This window comes from Penicillium pulvis, assembly GCF_028828015.1.
Source record: "Penicillium pulvis strain IBT 33274 chromosome Unknown contig_5_segment0_segment0, whole genome shotgun sequence".
Classification (NCBI taxonomy): Eukaryota; Fungi; Ascomycota; class Eurotiomycetes; order Eurotiales; family Aspergillaceae; genus Penicillium; species Penicillium pulvis.
Genome location: NW_026643078.1, coordinates 394306 through 411978, shown reverse-complemented (window position 1 = coordinate 411978; position 17673 = coordinate 394306). Strand labels below are relative to the sequence as shown.

General features: G+C 49.5%; 6 protein-coding genes across 6 annotated transcripts; 5 read left to right on the top strand and 1 right to left on the bottom strand.

The window, feature by feature from the left end:
• Positions 1 to 2855: 2855 nt before the first annotated feature.
• On the top strand, positions 2856 to 4679 carry N7503_006710 (MFS transporter; the record flags this gene model as incomplete). Its single annotated transcript, XM_057066257.1, has 4 exons — positions 2856 to 3090; positions 3159 to 3588; positions 3649 to 4526; positions 4575 to 4679. The coding sequence occupies exons 1-4, from the start codon at positions 2926 to 2928 to the stop codon at positions 4677 to 4679; spliced, it is 1578 nt and encodes a 525-aa protein (XP_056919938.1). The 5' UTR covers positions 2856 to 2925.
• A 751-nt stretch (positions 4680 to 5430) lies between these two features.
• Positions 5431 to 6364, top strand: N7503_006709 (carbon-nitrogen hydrolase family protein; the record flags this gene model as incomplete). Its single annotated transcript, XM_057066256.1, has 2 exons — positions 5431 to 5485; positions 5535 to 6364. 2 exons carry the CDS (start codon positions 5431 to 5433, stop codon positions 6362 to 6364), a joined length of 885 nt encoding a protein of 294 aa, XP_056919937.1.
• Positions 6365 to 6536: 172 nt separating this feature from the next.
• Positions 6537 to 7655, top strand: N7503_006708 (60S ribosomal eL31 domain-containing protein; the record flags this gene model as incomplete). The annotated part of the gene is made up of 4 exons (XM_057066255.1): positions 6537 to 6657; positions 6712 to 6803; positions 7279 to 7353; positions 7449 to 7655. The coding sequence occupies 4 exons, from the start codon at positions 6537 to 6539 to the stop codon at positions 7653 to 7655; spliced, it is 495 nt and encodes a 164-aa protein (XP_056919936.1).
• A 700-nt stretch (positions 7656 to 8355) lies between these two features.
• Positions 8356 to 12141, bottom strand: N7503_006707 (uncharacterized protein; the record flags this gene model as incomplete). Its single annotated transcript, XM_057066254.1, has 1 exon — positions 8356 to 12141. The coding sequence occupies one exon, from the start codon at positions 12139 to 12141 to the stop codon at positions 8356 to 8358; it is 3786 nt and encodes a 1261-aa protein (XP_056919935.1).
• A 335-nt stretch (positions 12142 to 12476) lies between these two features.
• On the top strand, positions 12477 to 12802 carry N7503_006706 (uncharacterized protein; the record flags this gene model as incomplete). The annotated part of the gene is made up of 2 exons (XM_057066253.1): positions 12477 to 12550; positions 12610 to 12802. The coding sequence occupies 2 exons, from the start codon at positions 12477 to 12479 to the stop codon at positions 12800 to 12802; spliced, it is 267 nt and encodes an 88-aa protein (XP_056919934.1).
• Positions 12803 to 14915: 2113 nt separating this feature from the next.
• Positions 14916 to 17589, top strand: N7503_006705 (glycoside hydrolase family 55 protein; the record flags this gene model as incomplete). Its single annotated transcript, XM_057066252.1, has 5 exons — positions 14916 to 15240; positions 15300 to 15758; positions 15815 to 17000; positions 17053 to 17145; positions 17208 to 17589. 5 exons carry the CDS (start codon positions 14916 to 14918, stop codon positions 17587 to 17589), a joined length of 2445 nt encoding a protein of 814 aa, XP_056919933.1.
• Positions 17590 to 17673: the final 84 nt, after the last annotated feature.

Genomic DNA, 17673 nt, shown 5'->3' with positions numbered 1-17673 from the left:
CAGGATGGGAATACTGTTTGACAGAAGCCGTAGCCTCAATCCACTCCATCATAGTAACTCCCCTATGAACAGGCTTCTACTCTCATTAATACCTCATGGGTAGTGGGTCTGCGTAATGAACCTAGAGCGGGCTAGACTCCATCAGAAGATATGACTGCAAAAATATAGAGTAGATCAATGAGCACCAGGCAAGGATCGACAAATGTATTCGAATATACACCGAAGATCCACCTCAGCCACATGAACTACAAGCCCTATCGGTAAGATCAGCCAAATGCAAACTACTGCGAGTTTATTTACACTTCATGTTGATCTCCCCAGGGTACCAGACTTACATCAATCAGGCAATCAAAGATGTTTGGGACGCACTTCTCCAGAAGTTGAGAATGACCAAGAAGTGAAGCTTGGATTAAAAGAGCACTGGGCTTTCCCCACTATTTTTGTAGCGAAGGTCATCCTTCACTAGTATACTTGAAACGACGAACGGCACACAAACCTCAATGATGATTATCCATAGATTGCCATATAGAATCAAATAATAAGGGCTTCTGCCTGATAGAACATATGGGAAGTGCCTTCATCATTGTTTGGGTAAATTGCACGGTTGGGCACCCCACAAGCCCTGCAGTGTCTACATGTGCTAAGCGTTTCAGACCTATACCTCCACGACGAAAGCCTGCTCTACTTGACTTGACGAAAGTCAAGGCTCAATCCTTTTTATCGAATGAATGGGGTCTAAATCAGTCAGTTCTGGCTCTTCTCACATACATCGTAGCAAATGTAGCTTCACGACTTGCAATATCAGCCTTTTGATCTTCCCCCTCCATCGTTTACAAGGTTTTGACTCCTGGTTCCTTACTGACACACACCTTTTGGTCTGTTCTTCAGCTCCTTTTTGAAATTACCAGCGGCAATTTGAGATTAGGGCTCACCCCCAAAGCCAGCCATGCCAGTTTGACAATTACCTCGCCATATCGGGTCTGGTTCTTTTCGCCCATTGGTATTGTGTCATATACAAGAGTTTCCTGAGCTCAAAACTCCTAGCCATGCTTTTTTGGAGTGTTTGATTGGAAAGAGTGTGCCAAACGCTGGTCCCTTTCGTTTTGTCTTCACTGATACCAAATATCACATGGGCTGCACCCGCATCCAGAAATTTCAGACAGCGCTTGCAACGAAATTCCAATCATGCAAATACAGCAAGAGGTAACCTCCGAAGGAGCTATAGAGGATGACCAATTTTGCAAGGGTAAAAAGCCCTTGTTTCAAGGAGCTCAAACGGCTCAGCTCCTGAGCAATTCTAGATGACCTACAAAAGTATCACAACGAAGAAGCGATTGAAGAGCATCTGTAGGATTTGAGAGCCTCTCTTGTCGCAGTTCGGATCAAAATTGTTGGAATGGTCGAATGTCGTGTTGGAAGTGTTGAATTGGTTCGCATGGGATGTTTTGTTTGTCAATAATCTTTGTTAGGAAGATGCGATTCTCGAGCCTAAACCCGCCCTCTTTTTGTTCAAATCTGCATTACTCTTTTCTATCTATTCTTGTGTTCTTGATTGTTCCCCTCACTCTCTCCTATTTCGGGTAAAAGTTCTGTAGGGTTCAGTAGTCTATGCTTTCTCAATCGCCTTTCCATATGTGATACGCAGTGTTTCGCCGCGCTTACATAATTTATTCTCGTTCTAGTACCCTGTCGCCGGAGCGCTATTGCCGCCAGGTTCGGTGAGTTAAACATGGTTAGAAATGGGAGTCTGCAGGATAATCATGATGAGAACCTTGACATCGGGAGACTCTGAAGCATTTGATACCAAAGAACAATGCATAGATGGAATGCAGGGATTATGCAGATAAGCGCACAGATGCAAACCTTAAACAGGGATGTGCTATCTGTTATCTGGTCTCATCCAATCAATGTTCATTAATCTCAATAGGGCCCTCGATATTTCCCTGTTGCGGCGCCTTGAAAATACTTTGAACGTTATATGCAGATAGAAATTTGTTCGAACGGCCAGATTACTTACAAGTCATATGAGAGGCTTTGATCCTGTCTAACTTGGGAGATAACTATCGGTAGTCTAGACTTCTTGGGGCTCATCGGAGACTAATCTAAGATGTGGCACTAGCACCGATACTTTAGTCTCGGTGACTTATTTACGGGGCTATACTTGACCAATGCGGCCCCTTGACATCGTACGATAGCTATCTGTGGGTACATCTTGAAGCCCCCGGTTTCCCTATCGAATCCCAGACATTTACTTCCTCATCGAGTAGTCTAGTCCTGGTATCGGTTACCCTTGCAAGAGTGGGGTGATAGATCAGATACTTAGAAGCGATAACCGTAGACCTAGATAAGGGGTTAAAATTTTAGCCATGTCGAATTAAGCAGTTTTCAAGTGGGAACCATGCCATTCAATTGCTTAATGGATTGTTAACGGTTGGTTCAAGTTCTTTGAATTATGGTCTATAGGACCCATAGATCCCCATGACCCACTTGGCTACCCTGGGCTTGACCTGCATGGGGCTTTATTTCAATGAATCAATTCCCCTCGTGCAATGCCAATTAGGAGAAGCCGAGGGTTATCAAGGCACGCGGGCAGAAGTACGCTGGTTGGTTGGTGCTACGGAATGAAAAGGCCGATTGTTTCCTGAAACGGTTAGTGCGCTATTTGACCTCCCACGGACCCTCTTCATAGCCAATCAGCTTGCCTCGTGCGCGAGTAGCCTCGACGATGCAGCACTTTGCCACGAGGAGAAACCGCGTGGGGGAGGAAAGAGGGAAATGAACATGCGACGATTTCCCCTCAAGTCATTTCCGCTTCTCTGTCCTTTTTCCCTCTCATAAATATCACTTAGTTTGGCCCTCAATTCCCAACGCCTGTGTTTTCCCCAGATTATCGCTCCGATAAGCTGATAAGCGCCATCGCAACCAATGGACGTCGAAGCAAATACGAGCACTGCGTCTGCAGCCGACAAAATAAAGTCGCGCAGCAATGCTTCGTTAACGGAACGCTCGATCGCGCATGGTGAGAATGACATTTTGGGAGGAGAGAATGTGGACCAGGTGCTGGCGGCCAAGATGACTCTGATCAACGACGTGAGTCCCCTTGATGCACCGTACAGCCCAAGACAAGAACAAAAGGGCTAATCATTTCCCTGGTCCAGGCTATTGATGAGATCGGATTCACTCCCCATCACTGGAAGCTCTTTTGTCTGAACGGTTTCGGGTATGCCGTCGACTCGCTCATCCTCCTTATCCAGTCGATCATTTCCACGCAGGCCGGGTACGAATTCCAGCCTGGCTTTTCGACGGGCTTGACAATTGCTGTCTACGTGGGCATGCTCGTGGGCGCCATTTTCTGGGGATTCTCGGCAGATATTGTCGGTCGTCGCTTTGCCTTCAATGTTTCGCTGTTTGTCTCTGCGGTTTTCACTGTCGTGGCTGGCGCCTCGCCATCCTGGATTGTCCTCGGTCTCTTTATTTGCCTCAGCGCATTTGGTGCTGGTGGAAACCTCGTGTTGGACACCACCGTGTTTCTCGAGTATCTTCCCAGTCAGAACCAATGGCTGTTGACTCTGATGGCGGCCTGGTGGGGTAAGCATGTCCTCTAGAATCAGTGGAAGGCGACGACTAACCACTTTTCGCATCTCCTAGGTCTCGGTCAGCTTATCGCCGGTCTGTTTGCTTGGGCTTTCCTTCCGAACTACTCGTGCGCCGATGCAGCCAGTTGTACATACGACAACAACATGGGCTGGCGCTACGTCTGGTATACATCCGGCGCCTTTGTGTTTGTTCTGTCTATTTTGCGCATCACGATCATCCGGCTGGAGGAGACTCCCAAGTTTCTTCTCTCAGAAGGAAAGGACGAGGACGCTTTGCGTGTTCTCCGCAATATCGCTGATAAATACCAGCGCCCTTGCAGTCTGACCCTCGAGCGACTCCAAGCATGTGGAATTACAAACCAACGCAAGACGACAGCAGCCCGTATGGCCGAACGACTGATCGACCCCCGGGAGGTGATCTTCCACTTCAAGGGGCTGTATGCGACACGGAAAATGGCGTTGTCTACTACCTTGGTGTGGTTCTCCTGGCTTCTGATTGGTCTCGCCTACCCCCTGTATAACGTCTTCCTACCTTCCTACCTGGCATCCCGCGGCGCCCAATTCGGGGATACAAGTCAGTACGTCACCTGGCGTAACTATGCGATCAACAACACTTGCAGCATCTTTGGACCTGTCTTGGCAGGTTTTATGTGCCGCTCGCCCTGGTTCTGGGGTCGTCGTGGAACCATGATCATCGGCGCTTTGGTCACCATGATTTTCTTCTTCTGTTACACCCAGGTGCGCACAGAAAGTGAGAATATCGGCTTCACGTGCGCTATTTCGTTCTGTTTGAACATTTACTACGGTACTCTATACGCGTACACCCCCGAGGTTTTCCCCTCGGCTCATCGTGGCACTGGCAATGGTGTTGCCATTGGATTCAATCGAATCATGGGTATCGTCAGTGCCATCGTGGCCTATTTTGCCGATGTAAGTTGCACGCCTGAATTTATGCAAGCGATACTAATTGTTATATAGACCAAGACAGCAGTTCCGATCTACATCTGTGCAGCGCTTTACATCGTCATGGCTATCGTTGCCGCAGTCTTGCCCTTCGAGCCATATGGCCGACGAAGCAGCTAAGTCAGTTGCCGGGAAAACCCATGAGAAACATGCCTGATGGTTTTTTCTTTTCCTGGGCCCGGTGATTATAAAATGTGCTCTCAATTGTGAAGCAGATTTTTTCGCTCTGCCGACGTCGTTCGTTAGGCGGCTACTATGTTCTTGGAGACTGCCTTCTTATGGCTACTCTAATGTTCCAATGCTGTAGACTTCTATCGGGATATCAGAGCTATAGCAGCAATGTGCTGTTCATTCCCGAAGGGGATCGGGTAAAAATCCAAAATACTGGGGCTTTTCCGTGCATTACGGATATTCTCATCATTGACTCGTCGAAGCAACTTTGATCATGGCAGCTTTGACTCTAGAATACCACGCAAAATCATGATTCAAAATTTGACTTACTGTACATACTCGACCTCATTCCTCATAGATTCCCCTGATTCAAATCGTGGTACAGTATATAATTGTGAGATTCCATAATGGCAAGATTCAGACCGTGTAAACATCCTGAGATATATTCCTGAGTGTCTGCACTCAAATGCCCAGTGGTCAAGGGTGGCTTGTAAAAAAAAGATCTGACAGCCAGATCATAAATCGAAGTTGAAACAATAAGCTTATCAACTGCAATCTACTTAATATTTGCCTTATCTAGCGGTCCCTTGCGTGATGTATGTCGGCAGCACTCCCGAAGTCGGTCTTATCAGCGAAACTCCCCGCAGTTCCCCAATTCCCCGTTACGCAACTTCTCCCCTGTTCACATTCCATCACCACAATGGCTACCTTCCTGAAGAAGCCCTTAAAGCTTGCCCTGGTGCAGCTTGCATCCGGTATGGATATTATTCAAATACATCAATTTTGATGGCTAACCTCTTTCAGGCGCGGACAAGGCCGTCAATCTCTCGCACGCCCGGAGCAAGGTCCTTGAGGCTGCACAAGCTGGCGCACGCTTGATTGTACTCCCAGAGTGCTTCAACTCCCCCTACGGCACACAATACTTCCCTAAATTCGCCGAAACCCTCCACCCTTCCCCTCCGACGAAGGAACAGTCGCCCTCCTTCCACGCGCTATCGGCCATCGCCGCTGAAGCGAACGCATACTTGATCGGCGGCAGTATCCCTGAGCTCGAAGAGTCCACGAATAAATACTACAATACCTCGCTGGTCTTCTCGCCATCGGGTTCATTGATCGGAACCCATCGCAAGACACATTTATTCGACATCGATATCCCGGGCAAGATTGCGTTCAAGGAGAGCGATGTCCTGTCACCCGGCAATCAATTGACGGTGATTGATCTTCCGGAATATGGAAAGATTGGACTGGCTATCTGCTATGACATTCGGTTCCCCGAGGCTGCTATGATCGCTGCCCGCAAGGGCGCTTTCTTACTAGTCTACCCCGGCGCATTCAATACAACTACCGGCCCGCTCCACTGGTCCCTGCTTGGCCGGGCGCGCGCTGTGGATAACCAGTCGTATGTGGCGCTGTGCAGTCCTGCCCGTGATCTGGACGCCACCTACCATGCCTATGGCCACAGTTTGGTTACTGACCCTAGTGCCAATATCCTGGCGGAGGCGGAGGAGAAGGAGACTATTATTTATGCGGACTTGGATAATGATAGCATTGTGAATATCCGCAAGAGCATCCCCATTTACACTCAGCGGCGGTTTGACCTATACCCTGATGTGAGCGGCGAGGGATCTCAATAGATGTACTCCACACGCATTTAGAAGGAGATTGAATACAATAGATGTAACTTTCTTCCAATTTCTGCCCTGATCGTGGAGAAATTAAGAGTTAGTGCCTGATTATTAAGGATCAACAGCAACACAGAAGTGGACACCCGAAGTTCGTGGCAACAACTGATCCCTGCAACATCACATGACCCACAACCAATCATCGTCCTCCCACCGCCTAAGCGAGCCACACTCACCCGAAACCACAAATTGTGAATTTCCACTCATCGACCACTTTCGCCCACAGTCGACACCGAACCCTTTCAGTCAGTCTTTCTGCGCTCATTCACCCTCCCCAACCCTCTCTAACATTCTCGCAGAGATGTCCAACGTCCAGCAGACCGGAAAGAAGCAGCGCTCGGCCATTGCCGACGTGGTGTCCCGCGAGTACACCATCAACCTGCACCGCAGAGTATGTTGAACCCGAAACCCTTTACCTACGACGAATCAGTGAGAGATCTGTGGAGGCATACTATGGAAATGGACAGAGAACACCTTGCTTCTGAAATATGGAGTCGGGGTTTTGAATTCTTCAATGAATTTTGAGGGTTCTTGTGCGCGGGTCTTCGTCTTGGCTTGGTGATCAGGATGTAAAATTCCTTATTCTCCACTCCGACTCGAAACCCATGCCAGCGCCCTCGGAATGCGATCTGTGGGCAACCGCAGTGTTAAGTCGTCTTCGCGACGAACTTGTCATCTGCAGATTTGAAACATAGTTTTGCAAATGACATCCCAGACCCTATAAACGGGAACGGGAACCAGAAAAAAAGAAGAATTAGTTTGATGAAGTCCACCTATATGGCCGAAACCAGAACATCACAGAGATTCGTCTCTACATGATGGCATTCGGGCGGAAGACTAATTACAACTTCTTTTCGGGAATATAGTGCCACGGTGTTAGCTTCAAGAAGCGCGCTCCTCGTGCCATCAAGGAGATCCGTGCTTTCGCCGAGCATGCTATGGTGAGTAACAAAACTTTTCTTTCCTTTTTCTCTTGCGGGGGAATTTTCGTCTGGTCCCAGATTTCTGACTCTCGTTTTTCTTCTGCACATTATAGGGCACCAAGGATGTCCGCCTCGACCCCCAGCTTAACAAGAAGGTCTGGGAGGCCGGTATCAAGGGTGTTCCTTTCCGTCTCCGCGTTCGCATCTCCCGCAAGCGTAACGATGAGGAGGGTGCTGAGGAGCGTCTGTACTCCCACGTCCAGGCTGTCAACGTCAAGAACCCCAAGGGTCTGCACACCGCCACCGTCGATGACGCGTAAATGAGGTCCACCTTGTCGTTATCTTCGCTTCTATGATTCCATGTTACACTTGGGGTTCGGTTGGGGCTTTTTCAAAATAAAAATACCTTTTTCATACCTTTGCTTCTGTTCTTGTCTGTAGATTCCAGGTAAACCACATTACAGTATTAGTTCCGACTACGCCAATTCTACATTGACAAGCACGAACCCAGCTACCATGGGTAGTTCCTCGAGATCTTTGGAAATCTCCTGCCTATATTGCTGAATTGTAACGGACCACTACATGTGAGTACCGTTGACATCGCTTGGCTGTACACAATCGCGCAAGTATATGAGCAGGACTCGGCATTCATGGCTGAAGATTTAAATAGTGGTGTGAATAGATTCGACTCCTAAATTCATTGAATATCACAATGATGCAACTCCAAGAATATGTATATGAATTGTACCTTATATTCTAAGAGAGCCTAATCAAGAGGAACTTTCGCAGTCTTAATGCTATAGCTCAAAACATATTAAACGACTGAACTGAAAGCGCAACCAACACTCAGTGAGACTAAGTACTTGTGACTAAAGGATGAGTGGGCGAATTGAGAAAATATATTGAACAAGAAAAAGTGATAACATGATTTTGATTTGAAACTCCGCAAATGACTATCCATATCATAAAATACATTGTTTTGAGTCACCGTGGGTTTGGTCTCAAAGTATCTAGGCACGTCTAGTACTTGATAGACTCCACCTTCTCGTGGAAAGCCTTGATCGTGTCGGCCTTCACCCGGACGGCCCAGTGCTCGAGCGGGCCATCCGCCTGGGGTACCATAAATTGCACCGAATTATTGGTCAGTTGATAATCAAATTCCTTTTTGAGAAGTGTGTTCAGAATAACAGAACCGCTTGGGTCCGCACGGAGGACAATGCGTGCACGACCACTCTCGTGGACGAGAAGGCTGGCAAAACCAGTGCCCTGAGATACCCAGCCGGTGCCGAGCTTGAAAGCGCGGGCACGACACTTGAAGACACATTCTTCACCTTCGGTTTCAGCTGCGTCTTCAGCCAGACTAAAGATGGCACCAGGTGCTGATTCATCATCATTGGCCTCGGAGTTGACTTTCTCGGAGGTCGCAGCAGAAGGTGTCGGGGTAACTTTCCCTGAGATCTCGACAGCAGGTGTTGAGGGAGTCCCTGCTGTCGAGGAAGTCTGAGAGACTCCGAATTGTATTGGCTGGGTGGGCTTCCATGTCTGATCAGAAGGCTTGGCTCTCTTAGAATCTCGCAGGGCGTCCTCGGCGGCATCATCTTCAGCGTGATGTTTGGGCGTGGCAGTCTTGTCCTCAGCATCAGACTCATCACTGTCTTTGTCACCCTCGGAGGGCTTCGGTGTAGAAATACGACCAAAGATATTCTCCGAGTTAGAAAGAGGAAGGAAGGATGATTCGAAGATGGAAGCAGAAGAAGATGGAGCGGGAGATGGCTTTTCAGCAAAGGATGGAACGGGGGATGGCTTCTCAGTAGGAGTAGGTGTGGCAGACTTGGCGGCATCCACCGGCTTGAAGCCTTGTCCGGGAACCCAGGCAGTTTTAGCGGATTCAGCCTTTTTAGCATCAGCCGCAAACTTTGCAAGCTTCTCGCGTTGTTTTTCGGCGTCGCGACGTTCCCATTCTTCCTCGTCGTCTTCTTCAGAGTCAAACTCCTCAGCCTTGCGCTGAGCCTTCTCCTTGGCCGCATTGCTTTCGGCTGTCTTTTTGAATTGTGCCATGAAGTCGATAGGGCCGGAGGTACCACCCCCAAACTTGGGTGCAGAGGATGCACCACCAAACAAAGGTGGGGCAGAAGACGTATTTGCCTCGCCAAATTTGGGAGGAGCAGATGATGATGGTCCACCGAATAATGACGGAGCAGTAGAGGAAGAAGCCCCGCCAAACTTGGGAAGAGCAGGGGACGATAGACCACTGAACAATGACGGGGCAGGAGACGACGTTGCCCCACCAAACTTGGGAGGAGCAGGGGAGGACGGCGCGCCGCCGGACTGCGTTGGAGTAGACTGCGGCGAGCCATTGCTCAATTGGAGGGGAGCAGGTCCAGGCGATGAGAACGACTTCGCAAAAATGCTGGATGTGGCGGAACCGTTTACGCCATTGGTCACAGAGGTTTTAGATTGGCCGTTCTGAGTGGACGTTTTCTCAGATGGCCAAGATTCGTTGTCACACTTCTTCACTGGTTGACCTAGGCTCCTGCGAACCTTAAGATAGAAAAGTAGGATGTTATCAAACGAAGTCTCTCCAGGCTTGACCTTCGCGATTTGCTGTTGGAAATGCATATCCAAGGTCCGAATCTTCCAAAGCACTTCGGCTTTGTCCTTGAGTTCCTGGGTCAAATCGTCACCGAAATCTGGAGTTGAGATCTGGCCTCCCATGTCATTTGAAGAGGTGGTATTACGGCCCGCGGGCGATTTCTGACCAAAAGTTTCGTGCATGGACTGTGGAGGCGTCGTTCCAGGTGTCATAGAGCTAGCCCCATTCACTTTCTCAGGCTTGGAGGTCGCTGGAGTGAAGGAGAACGGAGTGGAAGGCTTTTCTGATGTCGATGAGGCGCCGAATCCAGTGAACGGATTGCCTGAGGGCACTGGTGCGGTAGTCTTTGTGGCAGAAAAGAGATTAGGAGCTGCGGATGAAGTGGTGTCCACTTTCTCTGGTTGAGAAGGCTTCCAGGCCGCTGGAGTGGAAGGCTTCTCAGCTGTTGATGAGGCGCCGAGTCCAGCAAATGGATTGCCTGAGGATGCTGACGCGGTAGTCTTTGCGGCAGAAAAGAGATTTGAAGCTGCGGATTCAGTGGTATTCACTTTCTCTGGAGTGGAAGGCTTCTGTGCTGTTGTTGAGGCGCCGAGTCCAGCAAATGGATTACCTGAAGATGTCGGTGCGGGAGCCTTTGTGGCGGAGAAGAGATTAGAAACTGTGGGTGGAGTGCTGTTCGCTTTCTCTGCTTGAGAAGCAGAAGGTGTAGCAGCACCAAAAAGGGATGCTTTTTGCGTTCCATTGACCTTTTCAGGCTCCGCAGACTTCGAAGTCGCTGGAGTGAAGGAGAACGGGCTGGCAGGCTTCTCTGCTGTCGATGAGGCGCCGAGTCCACTGAATGGATTGCTTGATGTTGCTGGTGCAGCAGTCTTTGTGGCAGAAAAGAGATTGGGAGCTGTGGATGAAGTGGTGTTCGCTTTCTCAGGTTGAGAAGCAGAGGGTGTAGCAGCACCGAAGAGGGATGCTTTTTGCGTTCCATCTCCATTGACCTTCTCAGGCTCCGTAGGCTTTGAGGCTGCTGGAGTAAATGAGAATGGTGTGGAAGGCTTCTCTGCTGTCGATGAAGCGCTGAGCCCGGCAAATGGATTGCCCAAAGCTGCCGGTACGGCAGTTTTCGTGGCGGAAAATATATTAGGAACTGTGGATGGAGCGTCGTTCACTTCCTCTGGTTGAGAAGCAGAAGGTGTAGCAGCACCAAAAAGGGGTGCTTTTTGCGTTCCATTGACCTTTTCAGGCTCCGCAGACTTCGACGTCGCTGGAGTGAAGGAGAACGGGCTGGCAGGCTTCTCGGCTGTCGATGAGGCGCCAAGTCCACTGAATGGATTGCTTGATGTTGCTGGTGCAGCAGCTTTTGTGGCGGAGAAGAGGTTTGAAGCTGATGATGAAGCGGTGTCCACTTTCTCTGGTTGTGAAGCAGGCGTAGAGGAACCAAACAAGGGGGTCGTAGTTTTCGAATCACCAAACAGACTACGATTCAGTGAAAGCGAGGGCAAAGAGGGCGAGGTGTTCCCAGCAGGCATCTTGGGCTTGCTGTCAGGTGAGGTTTGCATGGAGTCTGCAACAGAGTTCGTGGTGGCATTGTTGATAGCCGGTTGTCCAAACAGGCCAGTCCCGGTAGTTGTGCTTGGGGTCTGGGCTCCGAATGGAGCGGATGCAAAGGATGATTGTTGGGTGGTAGTTTGGTTGCTTCCGAAGCCGCCAAAAGAGAAAGGTGTGTTTTGCTGGGCTGGCTGGGAGGGAGTGGAGTCACCAGCAGGGAAAGAAGCAGGAGAGAACGAAGAGCCGGCGGCAAAAGGGTTAGCGGCAGGAGCAGAGCTAGAGGCGCCGAAGCCTCCAGAGAAGCTGAAACTTGGCTGGCTGCCACCCCCAAAAGAGAAAGGGGTTGAGTTGCCTTGGTTGGATTGCGCGGGGGTCGAAGTGGCCCCCGGGAAACTTTGAGTCTGGCCGAAATTGAAGCCTGTCGACTGAGCTGGGGGAGCACCAAATCCAGCAGTAGGGACCGCGGACAGGGAGGAGAATGCACCGCCAGATTGCTGGGGAGCACCAGCACCGGAAACCGGGGTTGTGCCCCTGGGGCGCTTTCTAATGTCTTTTATCCTGGAATCATCGAGGTCCGAGTCAGCTCTCCGTTTCTGTCGCTTTGCTCCACCATCAGGGGCCTTCGAGGATTGGGCCCCGAAGTGACCCCGCATACCAGGTGCAGGAATAATCATTGTGGTTTTAGGACGGGGAGGGGGAAAGAAAAGAGGAAGAAGAGGAAGAGGGGAGAGCAGTGAAGCGACATGCTGGAGGATATCAAAAAACATCCGGCACTTTCAACATGCGATGATCCCCCAATTGGGAACAAAGCATTGCCATCTCCAGCATCTTCAGCATCAGCATGTGAACCGGTTCTGTTACCTGGTATCAATGCCCTTCCAAATCCTTCCTTCATTCAAATAGCAAGGGTCGAGAAATCGATATGGAAAGTTAAAGAAATTCACAAAACTCACTTTCTACTCGCCAGCTGCGCAGCTGTTGCCCGCTGGGGCTTCTCCTCCGGTGTGCCATGCATGCCGAAAATGTTCTCATCTTCTTTGGATCCCTGAGGACCTTGCGCCGTGCGTTTAGACATCTGTGGCGGTATGTAAGGCGGTATGTATGGCGATATTATCACAAGGTCCTTATCTTGCTATGCACAGTCGTGAATCGCAAGAACCCGATGCACCCTTTCTGAAGATCGATGACGATCCCTCGATTCAAGCTGTGGACATGCACGACACTAGCTTGCAGGTCTTTTTGGCCTTGTATGAGCTTGGTGGCTCTCAATGGACGATCGACTTTGAACTACCTTTGCGCTCGGTAGCGGTCCACACTCGAGTCCGTCACGCGTGATGTTGACCTGTTGTCGCAGGTGGATCTCTGGGTCCACGACTTCCCCGGGAAAGCTTAGCCACCACTTCAACGGGAGAATAAGTTGTGGAAGCCGATCGAGGAAAAAGTTGAATGCGAGTTGATGAGGATGGACTCGATGGGTGGAATGATGATGTCCCGTTTGACACGACCTTGTTCGCGACCCGTCGCGCAAGCTACCACAGTCACCAGGGTCAGAATCAAGATAATCAAGAGAAATGTAGGGTCGGAAGAGGCTCTCTTGATGATCGAGAAGCTACTCTGGGTAGATTAGAATGGGAGGGAAGAAGTGGCGCTGGTTGGATTTTTTTTCGTGGTCGCGGAGAGACATGAAGGATGAACGAAAAATCTCGGTCACGTGATAGTGCTCTTGGCATGCAAAAACAAATCAACAGGGTTGTTTTGATTGTCGATTACATTGATTTTGTCAAATTTGACTGCAAGGACTTGAATACTAGTACCAAGATTAAAACATGTTATGAAATGAAGCTGGGCGCATCTTCCTAGCATCCATCTGGAGGGAATTTCGGCTCATGACGCAGTGGAAGAAAAGTCCGTCTTAAACCCGTTGACCTGGTTGCTGCAAGTTCCCGTGCACAAGTCAACTGGTTGGACTTGGTTAATCAGGGATTGTCTCTATACACTTCATCTTCTGGGGTTCCAAGGTTGCTATTACTTAATTCAGTCATTCAACTTCCACATGACTCATAAAATTGTTCTCGCTACAGGTAGGTACCTATTTCAAATGTTATTTTGTGACTTGTATATCACTTGGACAGTCAGCGCTTGAATGTCCAGACTATGATATATATCTTCCCCGGTCGGGACAATGAAAGTACTGTACTGTACAGATGGTAAAACATATGTGGACAAGTATATTTCAGCTCTGCATCAAGCCCTGGGAAATAGATCAAGGCCCCTTTTCCAAGGTTCGAATATTTTGGAAATGAAAACAAAAACCAACGGAAAATTCTCGTATAGGTACTCAGCAGATGTGCTCCTTTCAAGGTTACAAGGTTACCCGCTCCACCCCTGCACACCTGCACATAGGCCCGACAAGCTTTGTGGACCTTTCAAAGGTCTTCTCAAACTTCATGTCAATGATTTGTTTTGGATACCCGTGAACTATACCAACGTGAACTATACCAAGTCATTCTATGGATCAGACAGATCCCACTCCCGCGCCAAATGGAACAAGGCATTCGTCATCTTCAGCCACGAGCGCTTGCATGCCATTTTCAACCATAGTGATGAGGCGTCATGATCAACCAGATCCTATGAACTTTGAAAACTAGGACTCTCCAGTGTGAAGGCAGAATCAGGAAATCTGGAAACTCTTCACGAATCCGCAGCGGGTGATACCTCCAATCGGCAATTTTTGGCTCTGGGGATCAAGCACAGCCGGCTGACCCCACCCCGCATGAAGAAAATCAAGGAGCATCATCTCGCTTCATGTTTGAGGAATTGAAAAGAAAAGCATCCGTCTCTTCTCATCCCTGTGACACATATCACACCCAGCATGACCCCTGAGTCGCATTTTCTTCAAGTGTGGCGGCAATAAAACCTGCAGCTAGTCACATTCCTTTCCGCTTTTCGATCAGCTCCGCTTGACTAGTCCAAATAGATCGCCGACATGATGTGTTTACTGCGGACATGATTAACTCCTATAGGCCAGCCCCAAATGTATCGACAGGGGAACGCCCAGTGGGGCAGGATCGGCATGTTGATTACAATTCTTTCCACCCAGATCATGAGGCAGTCCGACCAGCGTGACAACCTGAATCCTAGCGGACAATGGAAAAGGCAATCTACTGGATCAGGTTGTCACGCTCTAATTTAAGGGTCATTTGCAATCTATTTCCCCGTGTCAAGTTGTATTCCGGGGTAGGATTCTATGACTGGTTCGCGATGGACTAAGAATGATGTGGAGGCGTTCCAGTTCCACCCCCTGGGTCTGTGTTGACACGCGCGTATCATGCATCACATCGATCTTGATGCTCGAGACTGTGTCCCAGGTGGTTATAAGACCGGGCGATTCCCCTCTGCACCAATGACCCACCCCACTTCCATTCCCTAGTGAAGGCTTGGTGTCAAGATGCATTTTGCTTCGCTGATCTCCTGTGTTTCATTGCTAGCATATGCGCATGCCCATGTGCTAGACACACGGCATGTGGGTAAGCAACACCGGGACTTGCATCCGGACCGTCGATCGGTCTATGCGCCTTGCAATTCAGTAGAAGCTGATATTAGTGTCCCAACACCCATCGCGTCTCTCAAATTCTCGGTAGATGTGTCCATTGACGCGACGGATGATGCTTCGTACTGGCTGGCAGATATCACGCACCAGGGTATCGCGGCTTTCAACTCTAATCCCTCAGATTATACTGTCTTCCGCAACGTCAAGGACTATGGTGCTAAAGGTAATGTCTACAAGCATTCTCTTAATAGGACTGCAATTGCTCACATTTCTTTCTTAAAGGTGACGGTGTAACCGATGACACTGCAGCCATCAATCTTGCTATTAGTTCCGGGGGTCGTTACGGTCCGTCGAGCGGACGGACATCTACCACCACGCCAGCTATTGTATACTTCCCTTCGGGAACTTACTTGATCTCCACCTCCATCATCGACTATGACTTCACCCAATTGATTGGCAATCCAAACTCAATCCCGGTGATCAAGGCTACTGCAGGCTTCACGGGCCTGGGTATGATTGATGGTGACCAATACCAAAGCAGTGGAAATGCGGGCTGGACTGCGACGAACGTGTTCTTCAGGCAGATTCGGAATTTGAAACTGGATCTCACTTCCATTGCAGCAGCAACTGCCGCGACGGGGATTCACTGGCCTGTAGGCCAGGCTACTAGTATCCAGAATGTTGAGATCGTGATGAGCTCTGCCTCAGGAACTCAACACCAAGGCCTTTTCATTGAGAATGGTAAGATGACCATCTATTTGTTTTCGAACAGAAGTTGATTGTGATCGGTTTTCTAGGATCTGGAGGCTTCTTGACCGACATCACCATCACTGGTGGTCTCTATGGCGCAAACATCGGCAACCAGCAGTTTACCATGCATAACCTGGTCATCTCCAACGCAGTTACTGCCATCTCGCAGATCTGGGACTGGGGCTGGACTTACCAAGGTCTGACCATCACAAATTGTACCACTGCAATTTCGATCAATAATGGTGGTGCTGGTGACCAGCTTGTTGGCTCCGTCAACGTCTTCGACAGCAGCATCGTAGACTGTTCGACCTTTATTACCACAGCCTGGCAAACCTCAACTTCGTCCAACGGCAGTCTAATTCTAGAGAACATCGCTCTCACTGACGTCCCTGTTGCTGTGGAGGGGCCCAGCGGCACCGTCCTTGCCGGGTCGTCAGGCTCTACTACCATCAGTGCATGGGGTCAAGGCCACAAATACTCCCCTAATGGTCCTACCAGCTTCCAGGGCACATTCACTGCCCCCACGCGCCCATCTGCTTTGCTTGCCAGTGGGTCTTCCCGATACTACACCAAGACGAAGCCCCAGTACTCAGCATCGCCCACCTCTTCTTTCGTCAGCATAAGAAGCGCAGGTGCCACAGGTGATGGCACAACCGACGACACCACAGCTATTCAATCTGCCCTGACATCGGCTGCATCATCCGGATCAATCGTTTTCTTCGATCAAGGAACATACAAGGTCACCAACACTCTCTACTTCCCCCCTGGACTTCGACTTGTTGGAGAGGCCTACCCTGTGATCATGGCCAGCGGTAGTGTCTTCTCTGACATTTCCACTCCCATCCCAGTGATTCAAGTCGGCAAGAGCGGAGAGTCTGGCTCAATTGAATGGTCCGATATGATTGTTAGCACCCAGGGGTCCACACCTGGTGCTGTACTCATTGAATGGAATTTGGCAGCTGAGTCAGGTTCTGGAATGTGGGATGTCCACACCCGTATCGGTGGCTTCGATGGCTCAGACCAACAGATCGCTCAGTGCCCTACTTCTGCAGCTGTCTCTGCAGCCTGTGAAGTTGCGTATATGTCTATGCACATCACTAGCTCCGCAAGTGGTGTATACATGGAGAATAACTGGCTGTGGACAGCTGATCACGATATCGATGATGCAAGCAATACTCGTGTCTCTCTTTATTCTGGTCGTGGTCTGCTGATTGAAGGAACGACCATATGGCTGTGAGTTGATGATCTCTCTCCCATGATTGACTTCCTGCTTACAAACTTTTAGATACGCAACCGCCGTTGAGCACCACTCGCTCTACCAGTACCAGTTCTCTGGTGCCAGCTCAGTCGTAGCAGGCTTCATTCAGACCGAAACACCGTAAGTAAAGCCAGGCGCAAGCATGGCACCGAACATCACCATGTTAACACTTTACCTCCCAGATATTATCAGCCCAATCCTGATGCGGCCGACAGCCCATACCCTACCAACTCCACTCTTAATGACCCCGACTATAGCACCTGTCTTTCTGGCAACTGTGACGCCCTTGGTTTGCGTGTTCTTGACAGCGACAACATACTTATTTACGGTGCTGGTCTATACAGCTTCTTCAACAACTACAGCACCGACTGCTCTACATTCCCTACACCAGAGAATTGTCAGAGCGAGATTTTTAGTGTTGAGGGCTCTACCAGTGCTTTGACAGTCTATACTCTCAGCACCGTGGGTACGACCAACATGATTGTCAAGGATGGGACTTCTTTGGCGGTCGTGAGTGACAACTTGGATACGTATGCCGCTACGATCGCATACTTCACCCTGTAGGGCTTCCACTGTTTTCTTAACTCTGTTGTACATACTTCGCTATATGTAATCCCTTCTGTTGATTATACCCTGGAATCATCTATC